At 42.4% G+C, this 18292-nt stretch overlaps 3 protein-coding genes and 1 long non-coding RNA gene across 6 annotated transcripts; 3 read left to right on the top strand and 1 right to left on the bottom strand.

Moving 5' to 3' along the window:
- The first annotated feature begins 484 nt into the window (after nucleotides 1-484).
- On the top strand, nucleotides 485-3888 carry hemgn (hemogen). Of its 2 annotated transcripts, none has more exons than XM_040187728.2 (4): nucleotides 485-1873; nucleotides 2173-2251; nucleotides 2716-3296; nucleotides 3422-3888. In XM_040187728.2, exons 1-4 carry the CDS (start codon nucleotides 1810-1812, stop codon nucleotides 3532-3534), a joined length of 837 nt encoding a protein of 278 aa, XP_040043662.2. In that variant the 5' UTR covers nucleotides 485-1809; the 3' UTR covers nucleotides 3535-3888. The 2 variants fall into 2 exon arrangements, with proteins under 2 accessions (XP_040043662.2, XP_040043661.2); XM_040187727.2 differs by having other exon boundaries at nucleotides 1472-1873; nucleotides 2173-2263.
- Nucleotides 2449-5215, bottom strand: LOC120825878 (uncharacterized). Its single transcript, XR_013468803.1, has 2 exons — nucleotides 5058-5215; nucleotides 2449-4948 (listed from the first exon to the last, which is right to left on the bottom strand). It is a non-coding gene; the product is annotated as an uncharacterized LOC120825878 (long non-coding RNA).
- Nucleotides 4808-7429, top strand: trmo (tRNA methyltransferase O). Its single transcript, XM_040187725.2, has 6 exons — nucleotides 4808-4979; nucleotides 5073-5215; nucleotides 5387-5561; nucleotides 5894-6051; nucleotides 6259-6810; nucleotides 7007-7429. The coding sequence occupies exons 1-6, from the start codon at nucleotides 4891-4893 to the stop codon at nucleotides 7240-7242; spliced, it is 1353 nt and encodes a 450-aa protein (XP_040043659.2). The 5' UTR covers nucleotides 4808-4890; the 3' UTR covers nucleotides 7243-7429.
- Nucleotides 7430-8297: 868 nt separating this feature from the next.
- On the top strand, nucleotides 8298-18107 carry spag5 (sperm associated antigen 5). 2 transcript variants are annotated; one of them, XM_040187721.2, is made up of 25 exons: nucleotides 8298-8408; nucleotides 8888-8956; nucleotides 9043-9165; nucleotides 9254-11394; nucleotides 11505-11697; nucleotides 11808-11924; nucleotides 12088-12180; nucleotides 12266-12400; nucleotides 12576-12695; nucleotides 12795-12887; nucleotides 13154-13288; nucleotides 13401-13494; nucleotides 13572-13719; nucleotides 13827-13877; nucleotides 14280-14454; nucleotides 14680-14813; nucleotides 15145-15313; nucleotides 15443-15584; nucleotides 16167-16404; nucleotides 16693-16825; nucleotides 16966-17046; nucleotides 17157-17306; nucleotides 17417-17491; nucleotides 17639-17719; nucleotides 17832-18107. In XM_040187721.2, the coding sequence occupies exons 2-25, from the start codon at nucleotides 8918-8920 to the stop codon at nucleotides 17901-17903; spliced, it is 4932 nt and encodes a 1643-aa protein (XP_040043655.2). In that variant the 5' UTR covers nucleotides 8298-8408; nucleotides 8888-8917; the 3' UTR covers nucleotides 17904-18107. The 2 variants fall into 2 exon arrangements, with proteins under 2 accessions (XP_040043655.2, XP_040043656.2); XM_040187722.2 differs by having other exon boundaries at nucleotides 8357-8454.
- Nucleotides 18108-18292: the final 185 nt, after the last annotated feature.

Below are 18292 nucleotides of genomic sequence, written 5' to 3'. Positions count from 1 at the left end.
TTGGGCACTGCGAGAAAGGAGGGGGTGTGTTTGGTTTGCAGTAAAGAGAGCATTGTATATGCACATGGAGAGTGGAGAGTAGGGCAACCCCCCACCCCCACCCAAAAAACTCCACCCCCCCCCCCCCCCCTTTACTTCCTGAGACACCAGAGCCCTCGAGGAGACGTCTACTGAGTAGAACTTGTTGTCCTTTATACATTCAAACATGAATCACAAATGATACTTGATACATTGTAACTATTTGAACTTTAATGTGTTAGGTTGAGTAGATAGAATAGTAAAGACACAAATAGGAGGCAGGCTACAATGCTGTATATTCACAATGTCTACACAGTTACACTGTACAGTCTTTGGTCCTGGAGAAAGTTATTTCCTCATGTTACATATGTGTAGAATATTCAAATCAGGGTTTAGAATAGTGTAAAATCTGCACCAGAAGATGGCACTGTAATATTTACTTTGACATTCTCCAACTTCAAGGCACATTGTGAAAGCAGCAGGGCCACGTGTGAGCGACAGCCTTTACAGCGAGTGGGTGAAGCAGATAATAATCAGTGAAGATGTGCAGACACACAAGGAGTCTAGTGTGTCTGTGTCTAAAGAGTAAACTGCGCGGCCCGTGGTCCTTTTAACCCGCCTGGAAGTGACCTTGATACTGAAGGTGCTGCTAAATGTTCACAGTGTTTTAAATTGTATTGTAACTTGTAAAGTTTGTCTGAGTTCCTGTTGGGAAAAAAAACAATGGGACAGTTTGTTCATCTCGGCCCGTGTATCTCAGAAAAGGAGGTTATAATACTTGTCACTGTATCGCCTTCCAAGACTATTTTTTTTAACACTGAAATCCTCCCCGGACCAAACAGGTGCAATGAGCACAACTTGTCCGCATGCATAATTTCAACAATGAAAAAAAAATAATGACAAAACCAGAACATATTCCAGGTTAAAACATCAACGGTGAATTGCAGCAAGCTGCTTGAATTTAACCAAGAGACCCTCAACATTTCCCCACAGTGCCGGAGGCAGTTCAGTGTTATTTACTCTGCCGGACAGCTTCTTTCTCTGAGCAGCTCAAACACATCAGCCCTCAATGTGCTGGGAGAAGATTGAGGACACGCCCCAACCGAGCATTCTCCATCTCCCAGATAAGACGGGTATGCCTCCACTCCGGTTGATGAAAGCGTGTCTTGCCTGGTGTCAGGCCGTCTGGAGGCGTTTCAACGCAGAGAGTCTACAAATAGTACTTTATGATGTGTTGGTTTATTCGAAAAAGACTGTTTTTAGGATGTTTATTGATGATTAGTGTCATTTGTGCAGAAAGAAACACGCACCATTGGCTCATTTATTTCATACTCATACTTAATTTAAATGTGGGAGTGTTTTGCTCCTGATAATGATATCAGGTAATTAAGGCATTGAATAACTGTTGATATAAATTCAGTTAAATATACTTTTGCCATTGTAAGTAGCAGGTGTATAAGCTGCTGGCTTGCAAGCACACGTGCATCTAAAAGAGTTGGCTAGTTAGGTAACATTTTGGTCTAATAAGCGTAACACATCATCATTTACCCTTTTACCTCACACAACTTGCTCCAGTCCTTTTTTTCTCTATCTGTCAATACTGTGCCAACTCCTCCAGCTTCACAAACACGATAAGACCAGAGCTGCAAGAACTCCTCCGGCACCATGGTAATGTTTAACCAGATAATTCATTTAGGGGCGGGAAAAGAAAACAGTCAGAAGTTATTCTGTCTTGGTTTCTGTGTTTGCCCGCGTTCAATGAGTTGAGTTCATTCATAGCAGGACTCAAGAATGGAGGAGACGTTGCAGCAAGAGAAACAAAATTCGGATTATGAAAATTCGAATGAGGACCAAGGTAATTTTTAAGAGTTGATACTCTTCTTTTTTTAAATGAAGCAGGCCTATTCCAGCACGGTATTTCATTGTTGGCATACTGTATGGTGCCTTTTGATCGACTCAAGACCAAAAAAAACTCTTTAATCAATAGTACTTACTACTCTTTCTGTATTTCAAACCCGAGCGTGTGAAGCTGGAAGAGCAAATGTCACCGAACCACATCTTTTACACGGCATCACTCCCCACATTCTCTAGTCATGCATAAAGAAATACTGCGCTTTGGTTTCATGCTGCCCTTGTTGTTTCTCCATTTCCAAGGTGGAATCCGTCGCCGATTACGGGACAGGGACCTTCTGAAGAAGAGAAAAGCAGAAGCAGAAGAAAAGGAGACTAACCAGTGGGTTTGGGGGTAAATTTTTAAGAAAGGATTAGCCAATGTTAGTGCAGTGACCTACATTTACTATCGGCTATCTTCATTTGGAGTAATCGTCATAGGGTTAGCAGCGCGGACAAAGGAGAACCGTATAACCCAGTAATAATACAGTGCATTATTGTTCAAATACCACGCACAGTAATAGTAGACATTTAGCCTCGTAATGTTTAATAAGGCTTTATTAGGACTGCTTCTATACAACACTGTACTTGCGCTGTCAAATCTTTATCAGCACTCCAGCTGCTTATCAACCCTCTGCTCTATGTTGAATATGGAGCAAGAGGAAACCAAAGGTTGCTTTAGTGCTTCTATTGACGCCCCAGATCCAGGTCAAGGACTTTGTACTATTAGCTTTGCAGAAGTATCACAGAAAGCTGTATCAATGCCCCACTGTTGGGAGGTTGATTGGATTTGTTGAACTCTCTCAGGGTGGAGAGTCAAAGGAAAAGGCCGAGGGCTGAGAGTGGCACGAAGCGGAGAGGGAGGCCCAAGAAGAGTGAGCCCGCACCAGAGATCTGTGTCAATCAGGAGGAGGCAGCAGTGCCTCAGGAAGCTCCTGCGGCGGTGGTGCCCGAACCTGCTGAGGTCGTCCCGTATCAAACCCCAGAATCTTTATCCCCTGTGCTGGATGGGGAATCACGACCGTCATCTGTCCCCGCTGTCCCCGCACCTCGGCCACTGCTCGGATCCATCCAAAGCCCCGTCTTTGCTGCTTCTCCGACTCCTCCCGCTCCCGTTCTTCCGACTCCAGACCTTTTTTCACCCTCAGCTCCGGTTTCATTTCCCGTCAAACTTGCAGATTTCGCTCCAGTCTCTGTTCCATATTCAGCTCCAGATGCAGTTCCAGTCCTGACTCAAGCCCCTGTTCCGACTGCAGCTCCTCCTCAGGAGGACACCCTCTTCACAGAGTCACAGAGCAGAAAGGTCCTTGACCAGGTCCTGATTAAGGACTTGGGCCCAGGTGATGAGGAGGACATCTATTCATCTAATGACCAAACAGCAAATGAAGGTATTAAAGAAGACAATTAGACTTCTGGGAGAATGAATGGTGTGGAGAAAATAGCATTACCAGTTGAAAGTTTGTTATTTTTTCTCCATATTTGTCTTAATATTAACTGTATCCTGTCTTTTTAGATTTGATTGGAACATCGGCGATCAACGTACCTGAACAAAACAAAATGTTCTCAATTCCAACCTTGTCCCCGACGCCGCCTCCACAAAAATATTTCCCGGGAAATTTATTCTAGTCCTTTTTAGATACTGCCTCAGCTCAGATCACATCCCTTCTGATCACAGTCTGTAGCACAGTATTATGTTGGTTAGTGTGCAGCAGGCTGGCTTAAAGGAACAAACATACTAGCATATGCATTGCTTATTTGACAAATGTATCAATTCATAACCAACCTGTATCCTTATTTATTCTGGTTTGTTTTTCACTCTGAAGGTGATTACTTTTTCTTTTTTAAATTCACAAAATAGCAAATCTTGCTTGCTTTTATTTAGGATTATATGGTACAAATCAATGAGAATAATGTATTTGTAATTATGGAGTATTTTGTATAAAGTTGTTATTCGCCTAATAAAAGAGAGTGCTTATCATTTGTGGAGTGTGCTCAGAACTGTCTTTATGTATTATGTTAGAAATACATCAACAATGATGAATTGATACAATAGATATTATTGGTGTTTTTATACAGGCTCTGATAAGAATTTGATTGATTTATTAAAATCGTTATTGTGTACCATCTGAACAGTATCTGTATCTGTTTGCACATGTGCCTCGTTTGCACAGGCCTGTGTGTAAACTACAGAGATGGATGAATATTTTGATAATTTGCTAAAATGATACTAACTATTCCATAGTGTAAAAATACTCCATTGCAACTTGAAGTTCTGTATTTTAAACTAATGGTGTTAATACAAATGTATTGAAATGATAAACAATAAAAGTGTTGCTGTAAGTGTAATATTAATATACATAATATTATTTGGATATCACTACTGACGGACAACTGTGCAAGGCAAATTCAATATTTTATCGCTGGTGAGTGAATTGTAACTACTATATTCTGCTTAATTTATAACAATACACGCTGTTATAAGATGATCTCTGTAAAAGGTTAATTTGTTGAGTCGAAAACAAGCTGGTAGATAAAAGTGGAACACGATTTCCCACTGAAATATAAATTCAGTTAAAAGTTAATGCAAATTCTCAGTAGCACTTCTGCGACCACTGACTATTCATAAATAAAGCTTTAAAAAAATAGAAAGCGAGGAGTGTGACATTTCTCTTGTTTGCCCCCTGCTGGTATAAAACAACTACTGCAAGCGTGCCAATCACTTCTGAAACATTCGTGTTACATGTGTCGTATGTAGCTCACGTTTTCGACCTACATTTACGTTACAGTACGTAATATACACAATACAAGCTGTCCGTTAGAATAACCTTTCTCAGATCTTCACGTATCCTACGTGGTTGCCTGAAAAACCCATGGCCGGCCAACCGGAAGTCAAAGTTGTTGCTTCCGGTTAGAGAAACACCCACGTGTTTACACGGCGGCTTGTTGCTGTTTCGCTAGCTAGCTAGAAGCTAACTCGTTGAAATGAGTCCTCTGTGCGACTGCTGCGGCGAGCGCATCAACAGACTGGATCAGCAGATTTCTGTGATGAGAAAGGAAATCAAGAATCTGAGGTTAGTGGAGATAGAAACGAAATATTCACCGAACGGCTGCATTCTTGCGCGGATGCAATGTCGATAGTAACATGGTACCTGGCACTTTGACAGGCAGATGTTGGACAGCGCGACGAGAGGTCACCGCAAACACATGATATCCATTCAGTCTGCTGTGTCAAAGATAGGACTCCGTGATCCCGAGAAAGACCAAACACCCGCAGCACCACCACCACCACAGGCGGCATTAGAGCGAGGTAATTTACAACTGTAAACAACAAAGAAAAAAAAATCGTTAAAATCTGATTTTATTTAATAACTTTTTTTAGCATAACTTAATTTTTTCAGAAATAGTTGTTACACATTTATGAAAATGTTTTCTTAAATGTAAAATGTTAAACAATATTGTTGTCTCTGTAATACTCTAGGAAGCATCCAGACAGTCCCCATTGGTTACGTCACTTCCTGTTTCTCTGTGAAGAACGGGACACCCAGACAGCCCACCATTTGTGTCCCCTCAAGAGCCGAACTGCGCATCCATCAGAGTGTCTTTAATAACCCCGATCACGCTCTGGTGGGTCTGGAGCAATACTCCCATGTCTGGTATGTCTCATGCTGTCTCGTGTACTGTGAAATATATACAGTTCATACATAAAGTCCAGTACACGGTTTGGGGTTCTTATTACCTAAATTATAAAAGCAATACGTGTTGCTGGTTTGAAGCAATGTTTTTCATTCCACACATCAAACAATAATTCAAACAAGACAGTTTTAAATCATCTTTTTAAGCAGTGTTCAATTGAGATTGCAGAGTGAGATTTTTTGAGGTGTGTCTAAAAAGTTAATCTGCCCATTTAAAAATAACCATCTCTGGACACATACAATTTCCAATGTTAAGTTGCTGTGTTTGTTTTTTCCCCATTTTGTCTCTTCAGGATCATCTTTCTTTTTCACAAAAATGGGCACTTGAATTACAAAGCCAAAGTAAAGCCTCCTAGACTCAACGGTCAGAGAGTTGGTTTGTACTCAACCCGCAGTCCCCACCGACCAAATGCATTGGGCTTAACTCTAGCTCGACTCGATAAGATAGTAGGTGAGTTTGATTAGAAAGAAAGTCTCTTTGATTGTTGGTTGTGCCTTTTGTGAGGACCTGTGTACAGATTTGTGTAGACATGTCACTTTTGAAAAACTCTTAATTCCAGACTAAACTGATGTTTATAATAAGTTATAGAGGTCCAAATGTTCAGTTGTCAACTTTAACCTGGGCCATAGAAACTGATATCTTCCCACTTTTTTTTAGGTGATACAATACATCTTTCAAATATTGACATGATTGCTGGAACCCCAGTCTTGGACATCAAACCTTACATCCCAGAGTACGACAACCCCCTCTCCCGGATGAGCTCAGATGAGACAACAGATTCATTAAACCCCCCAAATTACTCTGATGATCAGTCAGCCCTGAAAGAGGAACAAAGTGATCACAACGATGACTTTAGTAGCTTCCTCTCAAAAGACAAATCTGAAGCAAATGTTTCAGTCACAGCTTCGTCCGGGTCATCCAGTGCCCAGTTTTTGCCCCACAAAGCGCTACACGATGTGCTGGAAGAAGTCAAGGGTTATGTGACCCAAAGGGACCTTTGGCAGCTAAGTTGTGCAAAAGAGGATCAGGTTTCAGACTCTTACAAAACCCAAACACCAGATGGGACTGTGGACCAGCCCTGCTTTGGAGAGGAGGTCTGCAGCGCTATTGCCGGCTGGATCAGAGAGCCTCCTGTTAGTAGTTTGGAGGTGCGCTTCACTCCTCAGGCTGGGAGGGAGTTAGCAGACTTCCTTCCTGCACACCTGTCAGGTAAACCAAAATTCCACATTAAGGGGGACTGTGCTTTTGTCCACTAGAGGGATCTGTTGGGAGCTAGATTAATATGAAGTAGGTCATGGTCAGGTACCAGTATTTGCACCTGACCATGTACAGCTTGGAGGTTTAATATTTAACAATTGAGGATCCATGGCGATTTCTATGATAACAGTGCCACCATGTCACACAGGGCCCTCTGAAAGTCACAGACCCAGGTTCAAGTTTCTTCGCAGTCCAGAGGAAGCTGTGGCTGCTATAAGAGGGGTGCTGTCGGCAGACCCCCGGTCAGTCTATAGGAGGACACGCTGCAGAGACAGACTGTTCTTCTTTACCCTGGACACGGCTGACATCACATGCTGGTTTGGACAAGGCTTTGCTGAGGTACTGCGGGTCCGACCTGTTGGGCAATGCATTGCTTCAATGTGAGAACTCAGAAGTGAAACGACTCTGTTTTCATGTTTGTGGAAGAACAGTAACAGATTCTGTCTTCAATCAACCTTTTTAGGTAATTTCTGTATTGACAACTGTTGAAGTGGTACAATTATTTAGAGAGTCTTAAAGTAGACGCACGAAAGTCAAGGTACAATACTTTCAAATAAAGTTTAAAAAAATATATAAATGCCTTTTCTTTTTTTTTTGTCCTTTTGGTTTCTGGCATTAAGCCAAGGTGGGGATGCAATGGTTTTACATGGGCAGTAAAGGTTATCTAGAAATAGGAGTCATTGTGCTAATCAAGTTCTTCTCATTAAGTATTAAAAGGCTTATCCACTTTTCCCACATATCTTCATGATATTGTTTGCACGTTTTACCTTTGGCAAAGACTTGTTCCACAAGTTTAAATATTGTTTTTATGTACAAATCAATTCATGTCTTTTCATGTCGGACTTTCTGCCCAATTAAATAATTAGGAATAAGTGGACCTTTTTTTGTTTCCTGTAGTTTATTACTTCCATGACTGCCCTTCCCAACAGTGACGGTAAATCACTCTCCACCTGGGTCTACAGGGGTGTTTTTCGTTTTGAGAGAGTAAGAGACTGGTCGCGAAAACATTCATGAGCTGATATATGGATTCATATCTTTACAAACACTTAATGTATTTTCCATAATTGTAATGATGTTTGACTGAAATAATGGTAACAAGGACAGCAATAGTGTGGCTAATCTTATGAGAATGTTTTGGCAGAAACAAATATGTATCTTAATGTAAACGAGGACTTCAGAAATATTTAAATAAAGTTCAAATAAAGTTCATTCCCTGATTAAGTCAACAAGAGTTTTAGTTTACTGCAATGTAGTAGTCAAATGCAAATTATTTTGGTGAGAGAAGTTGGTAAAAGTGACCAATAAGTCATTTTTATGATTATGCATCCCATTTTTAAGAACAACCTGGCCCGTTTAAGGCAATGATTTGGGGCGTTATGAAAATCCCTTTAGTGTAATGACAGGAAGCTTCCTGTTGGTGGCAGCAGCGCGTAGGATGACGCAAATCCGTCCATTGCATCACAGAACCACAGAAGAAGAGAAATGGACCAATAGCAGAGCTGACATTTGCGTTTTGAATGAAACGCGGTTGATGTCTTCTCGACAATAAGGTTTGTTTACCCTATTCGCGTAGCTTTGGGAGTTAAACTTTTAAAGGTAATGCGTATATCTTAAGTTAACAGATCATAGTGCCACATGTATTTAATGTAAAATGTCGGTTTGCTGCTGATGTGTTTACGGGCTGCCTTCAGTTAACGTGTCGTTAAATTGGGTCAGCCAACGACTTCGGAGTCTGTGCCTCGCGCGCTCACTATCATTACTCTTAGTAAGATCTTATGTTGCTTCGTTACATCATACATCCAAGCTACGTTTGATTAGTAATTAACGCTTATGAAGTGACGTTAGCTTAGAAATGAGCCTTGAGTTACTTCTGGCCAACTGCCTGTGACGTTGCCGAGGCGTCATATTATTAACGTTAGCCTCTTTATTTTTTTTAGCTAGGTGGTAACTACAACAGTAGGTGATTTAACATTATTGTCTGGAAACAGGAGGCACGTTTTATATCAAGTGCTTGTCTCGTACTTTGCAGTTGTAAAAGGTTTCCCAGCACTCCACAGTGATGTCCTCCAGGAAGGCGAGCTTTAGTGGGGACAGCTTGGTGAGACTTGAAGACCTTTAGTGCACAATTCGTTGTTCAATTATCACAGAACAAGCTAATAATACTTTGCTTTTTGTGAATGTTAGCCTCCAAGCAGATTTGGAGAGCGTACCCCTCTGAGAAGTTTGCAGAATGAAATGCTGTCAACTCCATCATCAAGGTTCAAATCGAAGTCCCTGCTCGGGGCTGATGTTGTCAAACCGAAAAAGGTGAGGTTAAATTTATATTTTGTAACGCTCCTATTATTTTAATTATCTTTGTGACTGCTCCTTATCTTCCATCCATTCTAACCAACAGGGCGATGTTCCTTTCTGTGACCCCGAATTCCACCTGCCATCTCCTTCATCCACCAGAGTGACTCAAATCGATGCTTCCATTATGGATATAGCAACTGCTGAGGCAGCCAGTGGACTTGGAGACGTGACGTATAAGTCCTTCATTTGTCCCGGTGGGGAGGTTGAGGTTACAGGCTTCTCTGTCTGCGGAGAAGAGAGTGTTGTTTTACCCAAGGATCAGGCTGTGGAAAACATGCATCAAATGGAAGAGACAGTCATCTGTGATAGTGTAATAGATCGTTCTTGCAGTAACCACGTTGAGCACCCATATCACCACCCTGAGGCGGAAGACGCCTCCGTGGTTGACGTTGACGCCGCATGTTTATGTGACACTTCAAATACTGAGCCTCCCTCTGAAGACTTTGTCGATCGAGAAGTCACGCAAGATTTCAGAGCTTTTACGAATGACGTCACGTGGAAATCCTTTGTTTGCGATGGTGGTGAGGTGAGTGTTTCTGAAGTAACCGGACTTCAAGATGAGACCATTCCTCTGCCCGAGGCCCAGCTGGTTGACCCGTTACAGGACAGCAGTGTAAATCTAACAAATCTCTCTGACTGTGGCCAGATAAGTCGAGCGGAACATGCAGATCATCCCTACTTCAGCGTTGAAAATGCTGTTTGTGCCATCGCCAACCTCTCTGAGACCTCAAATGGCTCTGAAAAGTTTGCTGATGGATTGAGTGACATAACGTTGAAATCATTTAACTGCACCGGAGGTGGGATTGAAATTTCAGATAGCACCAAACCTGCAGATGAAACGGTTCCTCTGCCAGCTGATCAATCTGCGACCTGCGGGGAGTCATACAACTATGGCATTGATCTGAGTATATTGGCTTGTGACCAAGATGGGCAAAACAGTGATGATAATTTAGATCACCATTACTGTAAAACCGCAAACGAGCCAATTCCATTCAGCCTTGATATTGTGGAGGAGGTTGAACAGATTGGCGGACAAGAGGGCCTTACATCGAGCTCTTACATCAGTGCCAAAAGTGACTTCGAAATATCTGATGGATCCTCTAAGACGTCCCCTGACCAACAACGTGCGGCCTGCCAGCCCCTTGAGGACAACAGTGTTCCAACTTTTATCACACTGGAATCCATTCAAGATGACTGTTTACAACCGAACAGCCATGCAGAGAACAATGACGGTGTGGTAAATTCTGACCCCACAGCTCTCGGAACATCTTCACGGACTAACACACCGTTAAAGGCGCTGAATGATCCATCTGTTGAATGTCGAATGCAAGAAATGTCCAAAAAAACCATGGTGCATCCTGAGGACAGCGCGTTGCCTTCAATGCTTCATAGAACAGAGAGTTCTGTCTGCAGCCATCTAGAAAATTCGTCAGGGATGCCCACGGCTGTCGAAGTGCATGCCGAACATGTGTCTCAATTGCAAATCAGCAGTGAGGCCCACAAATCCAGCGAGGCAAAAGACAGCGCTCTGGGTTCATCTGGAAACGTCTTCTGCAGCTCTGCAGAGAAACCAGAAAACCTCCCTGACATTTTGAAAGTGCTGTCAGAGTGTCCCACAGTAGCATCAGCTTTTCAGTTTGGGATCCTCAGTCCCGTGGTCCGTAGAGCCTCTCTCGCTGCATTAAGGGCCTTTAGGGGTCCTGCTTTGGAGAAGTCCGCTCTTGAAGGGGAGAACGTCATGTTTGCCCCTTTCAACGTTGACCCTGCTGGGTTATGGGCAGAGCACATGGAGAGCCCTATGCCACAACCTCTGCTTAACTCTACAACACTAGGTGGGGATGCGGGTGCAAAGCCTTCTGCCGAGCCTCAGCTCGAAGTGGAGAAGCCCGTTTTGGATGCGCCTTTGATTCCAGATGGTCCTCTGCAGCAGCAGCTTCGGCAGATGGCAGAGTTTCTTTTCTTGGCATCAGGAAAGATGATTCCTGCTGCAGTCTCTGCTCCCACGTTGCCCGCCGCTGCCGCCGTGGTCCCCTTGGAAAAGGCTCCTCCATTGGAATCCCACAGCGTCTGTGTGGGCACCACTCCTGTCAGATGGTTGGACCACAGCGTCAATACATCCGGCCAGTTTGAGAGAAAGAGGGATGTGGTCGATTCCTGCACACTAACAGATCCTCTCCTGTGGAAGTAAGTGTAACCTTTTCTGAATATGACGTGGTTAATTAAAATCAGTTTTTTAAAATTTTATTTTATTTCTTTCCCCCGCCTCTTACCTCCTTCTGTTGACGTGCTCTCAGCATACCGCCAGGCAGCCTAGACAGTCTCCCCAGACAAGAGCTGGAGCACAGGTTAAGGTCTAGCATGATCATGGTGGAGGCTCTCGCGCAGCAGTTGTCTGCATCACGGGAAAACGGACGTCCTTCGGCGGGCCCGGCTCCTTCAGACCTCAGGGAGAAACTGGTGCAGACAGACCACTCTGAACTCACCCAGGTACGGTTCGCTCTTTTGCTCTGAAGAGATCTTGGGTGTCGTTTTTGTGATGCGCAATCTTTTTTTAATCTGTATTTACTGATTGGTTGCTTATTTTGTATTCTACACAGACTACAATGTACAGAGACTTATATTTGGAGGCTCTGGCAAGGATTGGTGAGTTGGAGTTGGATGGAAGTTCTCTACAGAACCTCATCCAGCACATGCAGGACATGCGGGTCACCATGGTGAGACTTAAACAATGATGCACCACGTGTGCTTATCTATGTCGCAAACCTGTTGTCCATAATGTTCTGAGGCACATGCTTTTGAATGATTTACATTATTGTGAAGATAATGCATTTTCCTTCTTGATTTTGTTCTGAAATTTGTGCGCGTTTCCCCCAACAGACTTCCTTGACTTGTGACACGGATGCTGCCCTTTCTAACGTGATTCAAATAGGAGACGTGGTCAGAGGGGACCACCAAAGCCTTCTTTCACATGTATGTAAACATGTCTCGCGTGCTTATGTGCTTTGTCAAGTGGGAACAAGGAAGCTGCTATGTAATTTTTCTTTGTGTCGTTTAGTACGGTCAGATGAAGTCTGTGTTTGAGAAAACAAAAGGGACCCACACAGCATTGATGCAGAAGGTAAAAGATGCTTTTCACCAAAGAGATGACATGAAGATGCAGATGGGAGACGCCTTCAAAGCCAAGGAGGCGGTAAGCACAGGGACAAATCCCTTTTAATTAATTAGTTAATCTGTATTGTTTCTACATCCATGACTATTTTCATCCTTGACCAAGTGGCTCCCCTGCATTTTTGAGAATATTCAAACTTCATTTTGAATATTTTTTTTTAGCATCTTTAAGCGGGTGTTTCTTTTTCTGTTCCCAGGCCTTCAGTGCGATGGAGCAGCTGAGGACACACTTTGCCACCGAAATCTCAGAGCTGGAGAGGATTGTGGGCTCTCAGCAAGAACTGTCAGCTGCCCTGGACCAGACCTACCCAGAACAGGTACAGATAACACACAAGCTTTTAAAAAAGCTGTTTTTAATCTATTCAACATAAAATTCATCCGATAGTTCTTTTGTTTAAATTTGTTTTTTTCAACAGGTTGCATTGAACCGAGCCTACACGGAGATGCTGGACTCTGCTACTGATGTTCTGTCCACAACCATAAACGACCAATCTACTTTGATGCAAGACGTATGTTTCTTTAAAATGCATGCTTTTAAAAGAGACTCAAATTATTACTGTTTGCAAATGACATGAAAGCCTCGAATACACACATTACGTAGCAATTACTAAAAGCGAGCAGAAATCTGGTGACAAAGACACACTTTAATAACACAACTTTACCGCCGTATCATTTTTGCACTCTTATGTGGGGTTCGAATGGAGGCAGCATTTCCTTCGGTTCTAAATGCATCGATGCTCGGATGTCTGATGCTTTTTGTTTGCTCCTTTCTCAGCTCCGCGCAGTCAGGGGGCTTCTGCAGAAAACTGCTCCCATGCTTCTGAGCCTGAATGAGAGGGCAGCGGCTGCTTTGAGAGAGCGGGACGAACATCTTGCTGCAAGAGACGAGGCCGTCGAAGAGAGAGATCAGGTCAAATGACTATGATGTCCTCACGTTAATTCGGACACTTGCAACGTCACTTAATTCAATGGCACTGCACTTTTTTATATTGTTAATCACTTTGATGATTTTTACCCAACAGATTGAAGAGGAATTAAAACAAGCTAATATGAATCTCCACACGGCCACAGAACAGATCAGTGATTTGAATCTGCAAGTGACAATTCTGACCTCAGGTAAAAACTCGCTTTGGTTCTTTCATTCAATCAGCCTATAGAATTGCTCACATGTCTTCCTCCTCATTGAATTCCAGAAATGGGTGTTCTTCGTCAGAAGCTAACCGAAAGAGAGGAAGAGCAAGGTCCGCTGGAGAGGAAGGTGACGGAGCTCTCTGCCACTGTTTCCTCCACTTTGGCCTCCTACACCTTCCTGGAGCAGGCCCTCGCTGCTGAAAGTACAAAGTATGTACAAAGTACAACAACTGAAATCTATTGATGATATGCTCAGGGATTAAAACAACGAAACCCTTTCGTATGGAGAAAAAACCCTCTAAATGTTGTTGTTTCAGGCTGCAGCAGTCATGGAAGGACATCCAGCTAGCCAAGGATAGAGCAAATGAGTAAGCGGTGTAAGACATGACACAATAGACAGGTTGTAGCGGGTAAATGGTTTAATATGAATATTGAGTAAAACGACGATGAAGAGAAACATTATTGAAGAAAAGTTTAAACCTGTAAAAAAATGTTTGACAGACTTCTTCATTCTTCTTCGAAACATAACAGTCTAATTAATCCACAAACCCATTCAGTAAAATTATGTATTTTGATAACCACACGTTTTTTCATATACTGTACTTTGTTAGTCTTGTGCGGTGTATAAACCGCCAATTATGGTGTTTTAGGTTACTTGAATGATGATTAAACAGCCAATATTGCTCTCTGAGTGCAAAACCACAAATGTTGACTAGAATACTGCCGCTAACGTCCCCTCCACCGCCTGTGTTGTCCGTGCTCGCGTTCAGGTTGGAGACGTCCCTGGGTCAGTCGGAGCAGCGTGCCTATGAGTTCAGTCGGGCCTTGGCTCAAAGTGAGGAGCAGCTCGGGCAGCTGCAGGTCCTCTCTCAATCCCAGAGCTCCCAGATCCAGCAGCTCCAGGACGTCTGCACACAGCTCAATGGTGTGCGGGAGATGAACGAGGTAAGCTGAAGGACTCTCTGCTCCTGCAGTACTTGGAAGGATTCTGGGATTAACATTGTCTTAAGGAGACTAAAGCATTACGTAGCTTAGGTTTATATCCCCTATACATCTGGTTCTGACTTCTTCTACACGTGTTCCATGAGCAACCATTAAGCTGAGATGCTGTTATCATATGATGTCACTTCATTTTTGGGATTTCCTGGTGTGTGTGTGTGTGTGTGTCAGTTCCTACAGGTGGAGAATGAGTTTGCGAGGGAGCAAATGGGAGAGAGTGAGCGTACGTTGAGGGCCAACCTGCAGAGCCTCAGAGAGAGAAATATCCAGTGTGAGGATCTAAAAGGAGAACTTGGCAGACTTCAGTAAGTTTGACTCCGTGTAATGATCTTCTGTTATCGAATCAATGTGCTAGTGAGAAATGTTGCTTAGATTATGCGGAGGCCATCTTGTTTTGGCTAAGGAAATATTTTGCCTGTCCCACAAAGTTATTCAAACCGGAATGTGTAAGTACCAGCAAATATTTAGCCAAAGTAGATAATGGGTTTAACTTTATTTAATTAAGATTACAAAAGAATGAACACTGGAGTCGTGTGGTGGGTTTAATCTTAAACAAAATCTGCTAATCCTACAACAAATGAATGTTGTCTAAAATATTGTCTCTATGCTAAATTCTAACTTGTTTGTGCGATAAAGGCTTGAGAACAGGAGTCTGCAGGATGAGCTGGAAAGTACAAAGTCCAGAGCCGATGCGACCCGGCTGCAGCTGGAACAGAAGCTGGCGCAGGCCGTCGCCGACATTACTTTGCTGCATCACACACTGCGAGGACTCACCAATGAACTGCATTCATCGCTCAACGACCAGGTAACACGGGGGAACTGCCCGAACACTTGGATACAGCATGCAACTATGACTGAGGAGTTGCAGGATAATATATATATATATATATATATATATATATATATTTTTTTTTTCATACCGTCATGTTTTCAGAAACCTGCAGCACAGCAGGAGTGTCCACTTCTCCACAATGTGGAACGTCATCACCCCTCCGGCTCCTTTGTTGACAGCGTCCTGGTTGCATTAACTGCTGAGAAAGAGGAAGACGTCACAGAAGACACACCTTCTGGATTGGGTACCTTGATTTATACTTGCACTGAAGCTCAGGCCTCATAATGGTTCCCTCTGGTCTTTTGAAAGACGAGAATTACACTTTATTTTATGTGCATATAAAGCATGAACTTTTGTTTAGGCACAAACACTGATATAAACACCTTTTTTATATATTGTATAATGCAGTTGTATTCTTCAGCAGATGCAAACAAGTGTCTCTGAATTGTGCTAACCAAAGATTCTTGTCTGTTCTGTTGCAGCTGTTTCATTTGAGTAGCTAAAACATGTTGAATGAGTGTTCAACAGATCTGTCCCCTTTATTGGAGAGCGTATGAATAACTCTGCTGCTAATGACATTTATGAGTTAATTTCTCTTTAATAAGCATGGCCACAGATAATGTATGACTTCCCACTGTTTTTAAATGAACATGTCTGTCGTTTTGAAATGGTTACGGATCAGCAGAGAAGGCAGCTTTACAGGACATTGAACGAAATGAAAAATTGCATCTATATCTAATAACAAATTTTTAGTTCAGTTCTAATGGGGCGTAAATGTCAAGTCACAGCAATCAAAAATTGATGTTGTGGTTCACTGCTCCCTCAGGCTCTCCCGGGCCACAGTGTGACACTTTGTTCAGCGAGACGAGTGCCTTCAGGCGCGTTGCGGTCGTCACCCCCAAAAAGAATCTGGACCAGGTGGAGTTTGATCCGGAGGAGGACGAGCAGAGCTGTGTTGGGGAACTGTTGGCGGACCTGGGCAACACCGTCTCAGAGCTCATCAGCACCCGGAAGCTGCTGCAACAGTGTAAAGATGCCGAGTTGGAGCAGCTGCACACCACCATGTAAGTGATGTAAATTGTCTGGTGAAGTAAAGGACATTTTTTTGAACAATATTTAGTCCTGCAACTAACTTTTGTACAACCGACTGCTTTGTTGATGGATTTGTAAAAATAAAAGCCCATCACTAGTTTACATACCTGATGCCTAATTCTGACCAGCAAATCATAAAGATTTTATTCATATTTATTTACCTTATTAGAAAAAACATTTGTCACAACTGTTGAATGTAAAAATCTCAGAGGTGCATGCATGTTGTCCTTCCATTCCAACATTATCAAATGCGTCGTCAGCTCTCACCTGCAGGTGGAGCTGCAAGCTGCAAGCAACAAGCACGATGCAGAGGTGTTTGAGCTGAAGCATCAAATCAGTGGTCTGAACAGCCTGTTGCAGAAGGGCAACCAGGCGCTGCAGCAGAAAGCTCAGGTAATAACTACGGTGCATGCTGTTGACCGATCTCTGGTAGCTAACACAATTGTGACTGGGTTAAAAGAGGGCCGAGTGATGCGAATTCTCTTGTCGAGCCAAAGAAGCACTGATCTATTCAAACGTATCTCTTCACATAGGACGAGAAAACTTTGACAAGGCTGATGGAGGAAATACAAGAGACCCAGGAAACTCTTAATAAACATAAGATTGACAGCAATGTAAGTCATAACATCTATATATATATATATATACACTATATATATGAAATGAAACAAAGCAATCTAACTTAATTTTACCATATGTAACAGATTTTATTTGTTGTTCACAGGAGTTGCGGAAGGAGGTGGTCGAGCTTCGTCGCGCGCTCAAACAGTCAAAGGCGGAGTCTCAGTACCTGCGTGAGGAGTTGAGAAAAGCTGGTAGCCAATCAGCTAACCCGGCGCATATCATGGAAGAGAAGATCCACCTATTGAAAGAGGTATGTTCCTTTCATTAGAGTAGAGCGAGAGTTTCTGCATATTGTATAGTTCTAATATTGATTTTCGTAATTGAGTGAACATTGCAGGTCTTTGATTGTTTTATCTGCAGGTGGAAAGACTGAAGTCGTGTCTTCAAGAGGGGGAGCAGGCCAGAGCTAAACTCCTTGATAGAGCAAAAAGATATGTAAGTATCAGCTAGATGTAATGTAGTAGGAGTTCAAATTGCTCACCTATTGGTTTGACATTTTGAGTATTGTCATATGTTTTAAAAGACGAAGATCAGGAAAATGATAATGAAATCCAGTGTGTTAATGTTGTTTTGTCTTCACAGCAAATCATCCGCCAGACCAACCAGCAGAAAATGGAGAATGAACTTCAGATGTTAGACAAACTACTCAATAAAGTCAGAGAGGTAAGATATTGCTATATGTGCCTCCTTCTTTCAAGACTATACCGTGTGACATACTATAATAATTAATTTATGAATGTTTGAGGTGCTGATTGTTTTAATTTCCTCCACACAGACTCTTCGGTCCTTACCGGGCGTTGTGAAGAATTGTGAACAACTCCAACAGCTTGTTGAATACATTGGCTGATGTGTTTGCTGTGTTCCTTGTATTTATGTCTGTAATATTTTAGCCAGTCCTCATTTTAAGTGTTCCTACTTTTAATTTGATTTAAATTAAAGGAAATTCTCAGATAACCTTTGCTCCTTATATTTTATATTCGAAGGACACTTGCAAAGATCGTACGACGTATAGTATGTTTTTGTCTACATTTAATAAAGTTGGTTTAAAGAACTTCTATATCTGCTGAAAACAGTTGGCTGCTTGAAACTGAACAACAAACATGCCACTTTTTGTCATGTCTGAAACATGTTTTCTGCACCTGGTTTATTTATATTGAATACATTTGTATCCCAAAGTAGTTGAGTTTAATAACTTTGCCTAGTATGTCATTTTTAATTTGATCAATCAGATGATCT

The sequence above is a fragment of the Gasterosteus aculeatus genome, chromosome 9 (genome assembly GCF_964276395.1).
Source record: "Gasterosteus aculeatus chromosome 9, fGasAcu3.hap1.1, whole genome shotgun sequence".
Lineage (NCBI taxonomy): Eukaryota > Metazoa > Chordata > Actinopteri > Perciformes > Gasterosteidae > Gasterosteus > Gasterosteus aculeatus.
The sequence above is the reverse complement of the archived record's forward strand: the minus strand, read 5'-3'. Positions and strand labels throughout refer to the sequence as shown.

Coding starts and splice junctions, on each gene's coding strand:
- hemgn (XM_040187727.2), top strand. CDS start 1,810: ATGGAGGAGACGTTGCAGCAAGAGAAACAAAATTCGGATTATGAAAAT. Junction 1,874..2,172: donor AAATTCGAATGAGGACCAAG/GTAATTTTTAAG, acceptor TCCATTTCCAAG/GTGGAATCCGTCGCCGATTA. Junction 2,264..2,715: donor ACTAACCAGTGGGTTTGGGG/GTAAATTTTTAA, acceptor GAACTCTCTCAG/GGTGGAGAGTCAAAGGAAAA.
- trmo (XM_040187725.2), top strand. CDS start 4,891: ATGAGTCCTCTGTGCGACTGCTGCGGCGAGCGCATCAACAGACTGGAT. Junction 5,216..5,386: donor ACAGGCGGCATTAGAGCGAG/GTAATTTACAAC, acceptor GTAATACTCTAG/GAAGCATCCAGACAGTCCCC. Junction 5,562..5,893: donor GAGCAATACTCCCATGTCTG/GTATGTCTCATG, acceptor TTGTCTCTTCAG/GATCATCTTTCTTTTTCACA.
- spag5 (XM_040187721.2), top strand. CDS start 8,918: ATGTCCTCCAGGAAGGCGAGCTTTAGTGGGGACAGCTTG. Junction 14,455..14,679: donor GTGTGCGGGAGATGAACGAG/GTAAGCTGAAGG, acceptor TGTGTGTGTCAG/TTCCTACAGGTGGAGAATGA. Junction 17,720..17,831: donor TACTCAATAAAGTCAGAGAG/GTAAGATATTGC, acceptor TCCTCCACACAG/ACTCTTCGGTCCTTACCGGG.